Raw genomic sequence first — 11,284 nt, 5'->3', positions numbered from 1 at the left:
GGGGAATTGAGAAACAACGTCATGATGGAAATGTTTCGGACTTGCCACGAAGGGATTGAGAAAAATGAGCAATTGTGATAATATGCGATTGTCCACCTTTTAATCTGTTTTCGCAATAAGCTTCAAGCGCAAGTCAGAAATGAAGGACATTTCTCAAACCCAGATTCATCATTTTCCATTTAAGAACTTAATTCTCCTCACTACAACTTCCATTATTTAATAATCGAACGACTAATTTGGAAAGGTGGAGAAAAAAAAATGTGACACGGCCAGGAAAAAAAAAATCATAACATGAAAAAAGTAGAAATGGGGAAAAAAGTTGCAATGAAACACAAATCAAGTCATAAAAACCCACAGAAGACGGTGAGACGCCGCGTGGCGGCGAGCGCGCTGACTGGGTTGCTGACGGTGCACGTGTAATCTCCGGCGTCGCCGCGCTGGCCCGGGTTGATGACCAGCGATCCGCCGGCGATGGCGATCCTGCCGTCTTCCGCGATGGCCGCGCCGTCCTTACCCCACTGGAAGGTGAGCTCGGTGCCACCCGAGGTGCACGTCAGCGTGATGTTCCCTCCTTCCGTCGCCACCGAAGGCACGGAGAGCGCCACCCCGGACACGGCGTCTATTCAACAAACGCACGCAATCCACGTTCATCATGAGGGATACGGAATAGGATCCATTTAGAGTGGACGTATAGGCGCACACACACACACACACACACACACACACACACACACACACACACACACACACGAACATACAAGCACACATACATACTGGATATATTTTTATACCGATAAGTAACATACTTCGTATTTGTTGATGCTAAGGGGCGTGCCTGGAGATTATTTCATACAATCCAATACATCCTGATTTATTTCGCGCTTTCACAACAGCTGCAGTTGTAACAAAGCGATTTGTTACAGCCCATAAAATATATTTTCACAATGTTTTCATCATTTTCAAATACGGTGTTTTTTTTTAGGAATGTTCGATACTACTTTTTTTTTTTTTTTTAACAGACTGAGGATTCTTCTATTGAGTTCTCACCGATACAACTCGAACAAAATTCCAAGTAACTGAATGACACATCATTCTGAAAAAAGACCTCTCGGTCTTTCTGCCGCAAATGAGGAGTCGCCGATGTGTTGAACGGCCGCAACGTTAACCATCTCTTGGCAAGTTAGACTTATTTGATGTCAGATGTATTTAATTATTATATATATTGTATATTTTTTTTACCGTAAGTATCAGAGGCTGGTATCGGCAGCCTCCCCAAGTGACAGATACCTTGAAATAAGGCCGGCATCATGCTGATACCGATGTTAGTATTTTTAGTTTGGTCACATTTATGATGTCCTCAAGCGTTCTGCAAGGTGCCTTCAATAAAATCACTCATAAATGACCACGTTGGCAATATTCTCTTTTATCATTCTAAGTTATGCATCATGAAATAAAAGAATTACATGTTTTGTGACTAATAATAGTATCCACTCGATGTCATGAACTCGAGCTAAAGCGAAACTATTTTTGAAAATACTAACCGCGTCTGTCTCTTGTTCAAACACGAGCTTTGTTGTTTGATCATTTATTCGATAATTCATCCCCCTGACGATGTTGATGGAGGAGATGACCCCGACATGTCCAACTACACATGTCCAAGGGATTGGTCACATCATGCGACCGCTCCTCTCGACAGGTCATTACAATGACCGCAACCGTGCACGATAAGCAATCGCTCCAAAATCCAGAGCGCACTCGGCCACACGCGTGTAGACATGTCATGGTTCACGCGGTCGTGCTTCTCGCTCGTTACGAATGATAACCGTCCCCGTGCACAAGAGAAGTCAACAAGAATGCCGAGAAATAAACTACGGGCGCATGCGGAATGTTCTGTCTTTGTTGAATGACTGCGATTGGGCCTCTCGCCAGTCATTCATGTCAGACGCCATCTTGCGCGAGAGAAAGCAACAGAATCGGTCAAATGAAATGAATAGTGCGTACACTCAGGCAATATGCCAGAGCGATGTGCCTGGGAAGATGACCGCCGTCTCTTCTCACCAGTTATGGATGATGGTCGCAAAATTATCAGGACAAGTCCAAGTCATCCGAAATGTCAAGTGAAAAAGGTCATGGCGGACATATCCCGTATAGAAAGACTCGAAATAGTAATCCACATTCAAAAAAAAAAGATGGCAATCAACATGCCATCGCTTCTCTCACGAGTTATTCTCATTGCAAAAACGGGAAGAAGCGAACCCCGTTCAATCATCCACAGAGGAAAAACAAAAATGTGCAGTCCACACATATGCATATGTGCAATGTACGATCAAAGACTCAAGATTATTTCTTGCTTAATCCGTGTTTTTTTTTTTTTAATATCAGCACTTACCAAAAACCCTGAGTGGGACCGATCTGGAGTTTGGCGTCAGGCCCGTGGAGGCGAGCGGGACCACCTCCACCGTGTACGTGCCGGCGTCCCCCAGCCGGGCGCTTGCGATGCGCAGCTGCGTGGCCGTGATGGCGACGCGGCCGCGGAACTGCGCCACGTCGTTGATTTCAGGGGAGCCGCCGACGAACAGGCCCAGCGTCACGCCCTCGTAAAGCCACGTCATGGACAGCACGTCCGGCACGGTCAGCACCGTGAACTGGATTTCGCCCCCGCTAAGCACCAGGACGGGGTCGGTCTGGAATTGGATCTGGATCTGGTCCTGCGCGCGCACCGGGACTGCAAGGCAAACATGATGGTGGAGACTTGGCTTTGTGATTTTGGAAGCAGTACACAGAGTGGAGCAAATGCGTGACTTATGACGCGTACGTTACAGGTGCGGGTAACCGTGCGTATCGTGGACGCTTTTGGCTGTGGATTATTGCCAATCCTTTTGGGTTTTTTTCTTTTGTGCAAGAAGAGGCGCCATCACATTCGTCATGAAATCTGTCGTCTGGGTGCATTTGACTTTTTCTTTGGCCTTTTTCAGCATCACTTTGTTGTTCTTTTCGAGAATGAAAATGAGACACACACTGCATTACTGATACTGTGTTATGATGAGACTTATTTTTACACTTGTCACACTGGTCACATTTTGACCCCGGAACTGACTTTTTCTTTTTTTTCCTCCATGATGAGATGAGCAGAAACAAAATGAATGACTGCGGCAATTATCCTGACCTAGTTATATGATTGTCACAAGCGAGCCATGTCCCCACAGCGTCCATAGACAAGTGTGTATGGACACAAAGTCGCGTACAAAGAACACGCGCAATTCACATTCGTGAAGGACTCCAAAGTCCAATTACTTCCTGTTTTCATAGCCAGGTTAATGACTCGCCATTATTTATTATTTCAAAGAAGCTCGATTAGGGGGAAAGCTAAAACAGATGTCCTCAGACTGCATGCGGGGCTCAATCACCATTTTGCCAAATCAATTTTCAATAGACAGCGGGGGGAAAATGACTATTCAATTAAAGGAGAATGTCAGAAATTATGACTTGAATGATGATTTCTCCTGCATGAACGGCGGGCCCCGGACGGGCAGCAAATTGAAATGTGATTTCAAATTACCGGCACCTCATTTTCAAAGGGCTGGTTGCTGCAACGCAAACATGCGGATATCTCTGATGCTCGGTTTTGTTTGTGTTTTTTTTCCCATGCGAGTGCACCAGGCAGTGTGGGTTGGGGGAGGGGGGGGAAACCCACATTTTGCTGACATTATAGTCAAGAATCTTCTCATGTTTATTACAATACACATTTGCAAATATCACCACAATAAAAATCATTTCAATGTTGTAACTAATTGAAGGATAAGAAAAACAAATACGAGTTATTATGGAAATAAACCATGATATTATTCAATGAATTATTATTTAATTTTCATATTTTTGATAAATAGTCTGCTTCTCTGGACTCTTCAGTGAGCCAGCAATCTTATTTTTCTAAGCATGTATATAGTTTTCTGTCTTTTTTTTCCTTGACCACACATACTGTATTTATTTGTGAAATAAACGACACAAACTATATTTATATGATAAGTGCTATCTGATGATATCTGCAGTTAGCCAAACGGACCACAAGTAAAGTGACTACATTTAAATGCATGATTACTGTCAATGCATTGGTATGTATTCCGATAGATATATTCATTTCTGGAACAAATGGGGAGGGGAGGGGGAGGGTCATATTTGTTATGAAGTGTAATATCACAAAAATGAATGCCTCGCTACTAATACAGGCGTGTTTCAGCAATTGAGTAACAAAATCCAGAATTCAATTCACAAAAGTGTCATAACAACATTGTACAAACGCTATTCCGCAAATTCAAGTCTCTCCTTAATAAACATCTCACCCCTAATAAACACTTTTGATTTGAGTAAACAAGTCTCTTGTTGTGCATATTTTATAATTTGTTGTATTGATTCACATTCACATTAATTTCGTACACCAACATTTAATTTTAAATGACTTGAAAAACACTCAATTTCTGTTTATTTTGGCAACGGCTAGTCCTGACGTGTTGCGTTCACTGTTACGCGTTTCGATGAATGAAAGCAAATATCGCTAAACATTTAAATTACGTCTTCTTACACCGGATCAACAGGGACACTCGGTTATCAATAGGAAACATTTAAAACCATTAACGAGCTCAACGCAGTTCAAATTTGTAAACAATCACCATCTCGACGATGAAATATTACATTTACGAGGATGGGATGAGGCTTTGAAGGCGTCACGACAGGAATGCGGTTGCGCGGGCTGAGGAGGAAGACAAATGAAAGGAAAGGCAACTTTGCGGTCCGAAGGCTTTTCCCCCCCGCACCTCCTGTGGACGTGTTTGAAATACCACGCAGCTCGTTTTGTTTTCTTCTCACGTCACCGACTCGGAGGCCATTTGGGGGCTCTTTTTGAAAGCTGGAGCCAAAAGACAGTGTCGGGTTTTTTTTGTTGTTTTTTGTTTTTACCTGCCAGTGAGAGCCCAACCAAGTAGGCCACAAGTAGTCTCATGTCGCCAGTCAGGACGCCCCGTGGACAAAGTGGACTTTTTCATCAGCAAAAATGCCCGCGGCAATGATGCATCCCAAAAGGAATTAATGCTGTAAGTTTCTAACTTCCGCCTATGTGCTATTAAAACAAACAGACGATCCCTCCTTTGTGGAGGTAATCAGTTTATTATTAACTTACCGGCGCATGCTATCTTCCCGGGCATTTTGATACGTGATTAAAGTCATGCTGAGTTTCGGGATGTTGGGATAGTGATGTCAACTTCCGGGTTGTTCGTCCCTCCTCCCTGTCACCGATACACCTGTTCTCTTAAAGGGCCAGCACCCTAAACCCCGGGAGCGGCGAAGCGATGCACTGACGTGGCGGCCATGTTGGAAGGGGCCACGCTCTCGGCAAAGGCAATTAATTCATGTGCATTGAAACTAAAGTATAACCGATTTCCATGATATTACCCTCTTGTCGACATGAACGCATTAGCGTTGATTATGGAACATTTGAAAGAACAGTTTACCGCCTGTAGCTTAGCACTACTGGAGGCGCACAGCTCAAAGGGCCACTTCATACCCACCAACTGTTTAGCTAAGAAACCAAACAGGATACTTTCAAAAATCACCCACAATACCACAGGAGCATTTTTTTCCACCCAGCATTTATTGGGGCGGAGGAGGGATTTACTGAAGAACCTTTTCACGATGTTATGAAACATATTTTATTATTTTTACCTGGGCTCGAATAGACGTTTACATTACAATGATTTAAAATAAAGCATTTATTATTATTATTTAAAAAAAAAAAATTCTCAGTATCTATCAGTCGGCTCACACGGGTAAGCGTTCATTGGCTGGGGCGTTAATTTTGTTGAAGGGCATTTTTTTTGTATTTTTTTTATATATGATATTAAATATGCAGTAGTTGTTCTCATTTTTTTCCCGTATAATACCACGCCGGCATTTCTTTCCTCAACTGCAGAAACCGTGAAGCATCTATTAGGGATGAGGCATTTATTTTTCCATGAATAATGATGCTTGATGAAGGAATGTCTTGTGATACATCCCGAAGAGCCCAATGTATTTTGTCCCTCGTTGACTCCTCAGCGTGCGTGGTCAGCGTTCTTTGGTTGGAGGCGTTTATTGATTGAAGAGCATTTTGGGAAATGATCTTAAAGATGCGGGATTTGTTCTTTTTTCCATATCATACCACGTGGGGATTTCTTTCTCTCTTCCTAAGCATCCACAGTGTTAGGAATAAGGCCCTTAATTTCCCACTGATAACGAAGCCAAATTAAAGTCCCAGAGAGCTCAATGGATTTTGTCTCTCGCCAGTCTTCGTTTTAAGTGTTTTGCAACATGACTCAAAGCTTTAAAACATTTCATGGCTTGATGATAATTCAAGCTAATCATTTCTCCAACGCTTCCGACACTATTTTTGAGTGAGCAGATTTCATGGCTTGATGATAATTCAAGCTAATCATTTCCAACGCTTCCGCCAATATTTGTGAGTGAGCAGGAAACAATCCGAGCGCCGAGCCGTATGGTTGGGCAAGGAAAAAAAGAGAGAGGGGGGGAAAAAAAAGTGAGCGAACAAACAATTTGTCTGCCGCAAAGCTGCACCGTAGGCAGCGGTGACTCTTAATCGCCTTCTTCCCAAACGCTTCCTGCCAGCCGGCTGAGGCATTATGTGAGAGGAGCAAGGTCAAAGGAAGAAGCTGTTCAATTATTAAAAGGCAGCCAGACTCTCTGGCCTTGTTTTGCTTGGCTTTCTCTGATGCCCTTCAACGCATCGCGTTGATTTAATGATAAACATGGAGTACATGGCAAGCGGGAGGCAGGTACACCGCTGTCTGATTTGATTTTTTTTTTGCTTTTTTTTTCCCCCCCCCTTCCAGCCGGAGGCAACCCACCTGAAAGGACGAGTTGCATTTTTCATTCAAAGCTTTGTTGGAATTGATCTTTTGTTCCGGTCGCGAGTGTCGCCAATGTGTGATTCTTTCATCTCTGAGTGAAGATGAATATTTCACACGTGTTTAGGAACAGAATCTGCCAAACTTGAAGTTTCTCACACTGTTCGAACCGATCCACAAAAAATGGTGATTATTTGATTTGAACAAAACGCCCTCAAGATGACGGTCCTCACGCCATTCAATTTACATTTGGACCGTTTTTCACATCGTTGTTAAAATGTGATTATTTCATCGACGCTGGAAGATCGCCGGTCCAAACGTTGCTTGACACCAAGTCTGACTGGCTTGAAATTTCTCGAAGCACTCGACCAAACTGTGGAGCCTTTTTCAACGGTTAAAAATGGGATGATTTGATTTGCCCAAAATGCTGAAAAGTGCGACGGTCTTGAAATTTCTCTCACAGCGGTGGATTCCGTGGTTTTGTTGTTTTTTTTTTTTGTTTTTTTTTGCCATGCTTACCGCACGGCATTGTTGACCCAAACCCGGTGGTCAACGGCACACCCCGGGCCAGCGTCCAATGCGCCGAGCTGGTGTGCATCGGTGCCCCCCGCTGGTTGAAACCTGCAATAATGGCGCTCAGCGGGAGTGAGAGCCGCGCCATTGTTAATGAAAACTCTGCAAGGAGCCGAGCGCTTTCGGAATAATCATCATAATTGTGGCTGCTTTGCGTGCCCCCACCCACCCTCGTCGATAAGTGATGTCATCAAGCCTCACACTCCCTCGCCGGGAAGGAGGTTGACAAAAGGAGTGGAATCTCGCGGCGCGGCCGCTCCCTCCTCGCGTCCACACGATATTCACGCCAGGCTTTTTTGTTTCGCTTTCCCGGCTACAATTCAGAAGCGGAGACAATATGTCTTGTTCCCGCTCGGGAAGGATCACAAGGCAAGCGCGCTCAAGAGTATTTTCGGACTTCCAAGCCGCGCATTGTCGCCGGTTTCCCCTTCCTGAGAATGCTGCGATCGAGCGATGGCCGAGCGGTCACGGACGCTTGCCCCGACCGCATCGCCGCTAAGAGTGCTCGACACAGAGTTGGGCGAGAAATCGCACCCCCCCTTCCAGCCGGAGGCAACCCACCTGAAAGGACGAGTTGCATTTTTCATTCAAAGCTTTGTTGGAATTGATCTTTTGTTCCGGTCGCGAGTGTCGCCAATGTGTGATTCTTTCATCTCTGAGTGAAGATGAATATTTCACACGTGTTTAGGAACAGAATCTGCCAAACTTGAAGTTTCTCACACTGTTCGAACCGATCCACAAAAAATGGTGATTATTTGATTTGAACAAAACGCCCTCAAGATGACGGTCCTCACGCCATTCAATTTACATTTGGACCGTTTTTCACATCGTTGTTAAAATGTGATTATTTCATCGACGCTGGAAGATCGCCGGTCCAAACGTTGCTTGACACCAAGTCTGACTGGCTTGAAATTTCTCGAAGCACTCGACCAAACTGTGGAGCCTTTTTCAACGGTTAAAAATGGGATGATTTGATTTGCCCAAAATGCTGAAAAGTGCGACGGTCTTGAAATTTCTCTCACAGCGGTGGATTCCGTGGTTTTGTTGTTTTTTTTTTTTGTTTTTTTTTGCCATGCTTACCGCACGGCATTGTTGACCCAAACCCGGTGGTCAACGGCACACCCCGGGCCAGCGTCCAATGCGCCGAGCTGGTGTGCATCGGTGCCCCCCGCTGGTTGAAACCTGCAATAATGGCGCTCAGCGGGAGTGAGAGCCGCGCCATTGTTAATGAAAACTCTGCAAGGAGCCGAGCGCTTTCGGAATAATCATCATAATTGTGGCTGCTTTGCGTGCCCCCACCCACCCTCGTCGATAAGTGATGTCATCAAGCCTCACACTCCCTCGCCGGGAAGGAGGTTGACAAAAGGAGTGGAATCTCGCGGCGCGGCCGCTCCCTCCTCGCGTCCACACGATATTCACGCCAGGCTTTTTTGTTTCGCTTTCCCGGCTACAATTCAGAAGCGGAGACAATATGTCTTGTTCCCGCTCGGGAAGGATCACAAGGCAAGCGCGCTCAAGAGTATTTTCGGACTTCCAAGCCGCGCATTGTCGCCGGTTTCCCCTTCCTGAGAATGCTGCGATCGAGCGATGGCCGAGCGGTCACGGACGCTTGCCCCGACCGCATCGCCGCTAAGAGCGCTCGACACAGAGTTGGGCGAGAAATCGCAAGTGGAGCTTCCGCTATCCTGAGAGCCGTGCTGTTATTGGAAAATGTACAACAACAACTTCTTTCCAAACGTGTCGAACATCCACTTGATGCAAACGCATTCAACTTACAACAGTCGACGTGCTTTGTGAGAAATTTCAAGTCACCCGGGCTTGAAGATATTGAGACCGTTCGTTTTCGATGATGCGGCGTCTTGAAATTTTCACACCAAGGCCTTGCTATGGACTTTGAACGGTGATCCATCGACCATCTCAAAAAAAAAAAAAAAAGGCAGCCGATCGCCTTGAGATGTTGTCCTTCACCGTTGAATGTTCCGCCTCGACGGCAGTCGCGAAGCATCTGTCCAAGGCCTCACTCTGTGAGTTGAAGTCCAATTGACTTCGAATTTCCCCTTGCAGTAAGAAAATTGCAAGACTTGAAGTTTGGCACAAAGCTCGTCGAATGGGATCCTCAGCGATCTCAACGCAACGCTGGTCAAACCGGCTTGGAATTTCTCACAACCCTCCAACGAGAAACGGCCTCGTTGGCAATGAGCCTCAGCGGCCATGCGCGCTTGGCCTTTTCTACCAGTTGTGGGAGAAATGTCCTTTCGAATCATGAATATCGGCTGCAGGGCAGCGCCTCTATTGAGCTCAGAGTGGTTGGGATCCGGATTGTAGGGCTCACCCATCGGGACAAACCTCTCCAAAATTCTTTGTTGTTCAGGACCCCGATCGTTTCATTCTTTGAAAGGGAAACTTCTCCCGCGGTTCTCTTCAAAATCGGCCGAGCGGAGAGCCGGGGCGGTCTTCTGCGAGCCGTCGGCTCTTCGGGAAGAGCCGACGGCTGGCCTTAACAATGGGGATGTCTCGGCGGAGGCCCCAGGAAGCTCGCGCTGGAACAGGAAAGAGAGGCGGAGTCCGCAACGAGAGGAAACGGCCGGGGAACAAGGCGACGCCCGGCCGGGCCCGTGTGACCCCCGTCACTTTTTTCACCAGCTCGGCTCCGTGCGACGTTTCTGGCTATGCGCTGAGATCTCGGACCGCGGTCATCTTCGCGGGGCGGCGGGAGGCAACGTTTTGGGAAGGTGGGTCCATTTAGGGGGCATCGCGCTCCGGAGCTCCAAAGCTCCATCTGAACTCTGGCGGCGCGAGCCAAGCGCCGTCGCTCGTCGTGTGACGGCTCAAGCGAAGGAGACTGATGGCCTCCCAATTTGTGAGGGTTGTTGGAACCTCGCGCAGGCGCCCAAAGTCCATTTGGGTTTCGCGGCTTCGCTGTCGCGCGTGAGCAGGCTTGATCGCAAAAGCGCGCCGACGAAAACTCTTGTCCGAAGGGAAACGCGTGCGAGAAATCGCAAGTCAATGCGACTTTGAAACTCTTCCTATGAGCTTCTCGAGTGACTCCATTTCACAAAAAGGCCCGATGTTGACTTGATGCTCGTACTGCTTCTGCTCACAACATGGCCGAGAAGAGAGATGGCATAGTCAGCGTTTCATTCAAAATCAACCGCGATAGGTTCCGGCACCGCCGCTATGGAGGACGGATCAATGGGACGGGTGGTATTTCCGATGAGAACGAACGCAGTGATGGCGTACGTTGATATCTGCTCGTGTTGTGCGTCCAACGTAGGCTGGCGCCATGGCTCCACTGGACTTCCTGTGCTGGAGAGCTGCCACGCTGCTGCTGCTGCTGCCGCCGTGTACGTGATGTATGACTTGTTTTGCTCATGTTGGCTATTGTCCCGTGTTCTGGACACCCGGTCAGAAGCACACTTAATTTGCCGCGCTCCGTGGTCCCCTCCCACCGCATTGTGCAGCCCGCCACATGATTCGGAACGTTTACCTCACAGATCATGATCAACTCTTTCGCGTCATTGTGATGCTAACCATAGAACAGGAAAATGAACTTGTTCTGACAAGATGAGATTTGAAAAATAGCTTTCGCTATTATTTTGTGCGTGTGATAGATACATCGATGGATAATGTGTGTGTGTGTGTGTGTGTGTGTGTGTGCGCGCGCGCTTTCTTGTCTGTAGTTCCCAACGGCGTGGCGTGCGTGTCGGTGCACATGCCCAACGAGGGGCCCATGTACGTCATCCCGGGCGCCGCCCTGGTCCTCCGCGCCCACATCCAATACGGGTCTCCGGACGAGCTGATGGGCGTCACCTGGGAGC

The 11,284-nt window shown here is 46.9% G+C and overlaps 2 protein-coding genes across 3 annotated transcripts in view; one reads left to right on the top strand and one right to left on the bottom strand.

Moving 5' to 3' along the window:
* Nucleotides 1–314: 314 nt before the first annotated feature.
* On the bottom strand, nucleotides 315–5,513 carry LOC109515427 (carcinoembryonic antigen-related cell adhesion molecule 21-like). 2 transcript variants are annotated; one of them, XM_019869203.1, is made up of 4 exons: nucleotides 5,178–5,502; nucleotides 4,954–5,058; nucleotides 2,390–2,725; nucleotides 315–619 (listed from the first exon to the last, which is right to left on the bottom strand). In XM_019869203.1, exons 2-4 carry the CDS (start codon nucleotides 4,994–4,996, stop codon nucleotides 342–344), a joined length of 657 nt encoding a protein of 218 aa, XP_019724762.1. In that variant the 5' UTR covers nucleotides 4,997–5,058; nucleotides 5,178–5,502; the 3' UTR covers nucleotides 315–341. The 2 variants fall into 2 exon arrangements, with proteins under 2 accessions (XP_019724762.1, XP_019724763.1); XM_019869204.1 differs by lacking the exon at nucleotides 4,954–5,058 and having other exon boundaries at nucleotides 5,174–5,513.
* A 4,439-nt stretch (nucleotides 5,514–9,952) lies between these two features.
* Nucleotides 9,953–11,284, top strand: part of LOC109515426 (uncharacterized) — a 21,975-nt gene continuing 20,643 nt past the window's right edge. The window contains exons 1-3 of the mRNA XM_019869201.1: nucleotides 9,953–10,198; nucleotides 10,742–10,810; nucleotides 11,147–11,249. Of these exons, the coding sequence (XP_019724760.1) occupies nucleotides 9,970–10,198; nucleotides 10,742–10,810; nucleotides 11,147–11,249 (401 nt within the window). The 5' untranslated portion in view covers nucleotides 9,953–9,969. The remainder of the gene's footprint in view (nucleotides 10,199–10,741; nucleotides 10,811–11,146; nucleotides 11,250–11,284) is intronic.

Source organism: Hippocampus comes, unplaced genomic scaffold, assembly GCF_001891065.2.
Source record: "Hippocampus comes isolate QL1 unplaced genomic scaffold, H_comes_QL1_v1.1 scaffold67, whole genome shotgun sequence".
Taxonomy (NCBI): domain Eukaryota; kingdom Metazoa; phylum Chordata; class Actinopteri; order Syngnathiformes; family Syngnathidae; genus Hippocampus; species Hippocampus comes.
The sequence above is the reverse complement of the archived record's forward strand: the minus strand, read 5'-3'. Positions and strand labels throughout refer to the sequence as shown.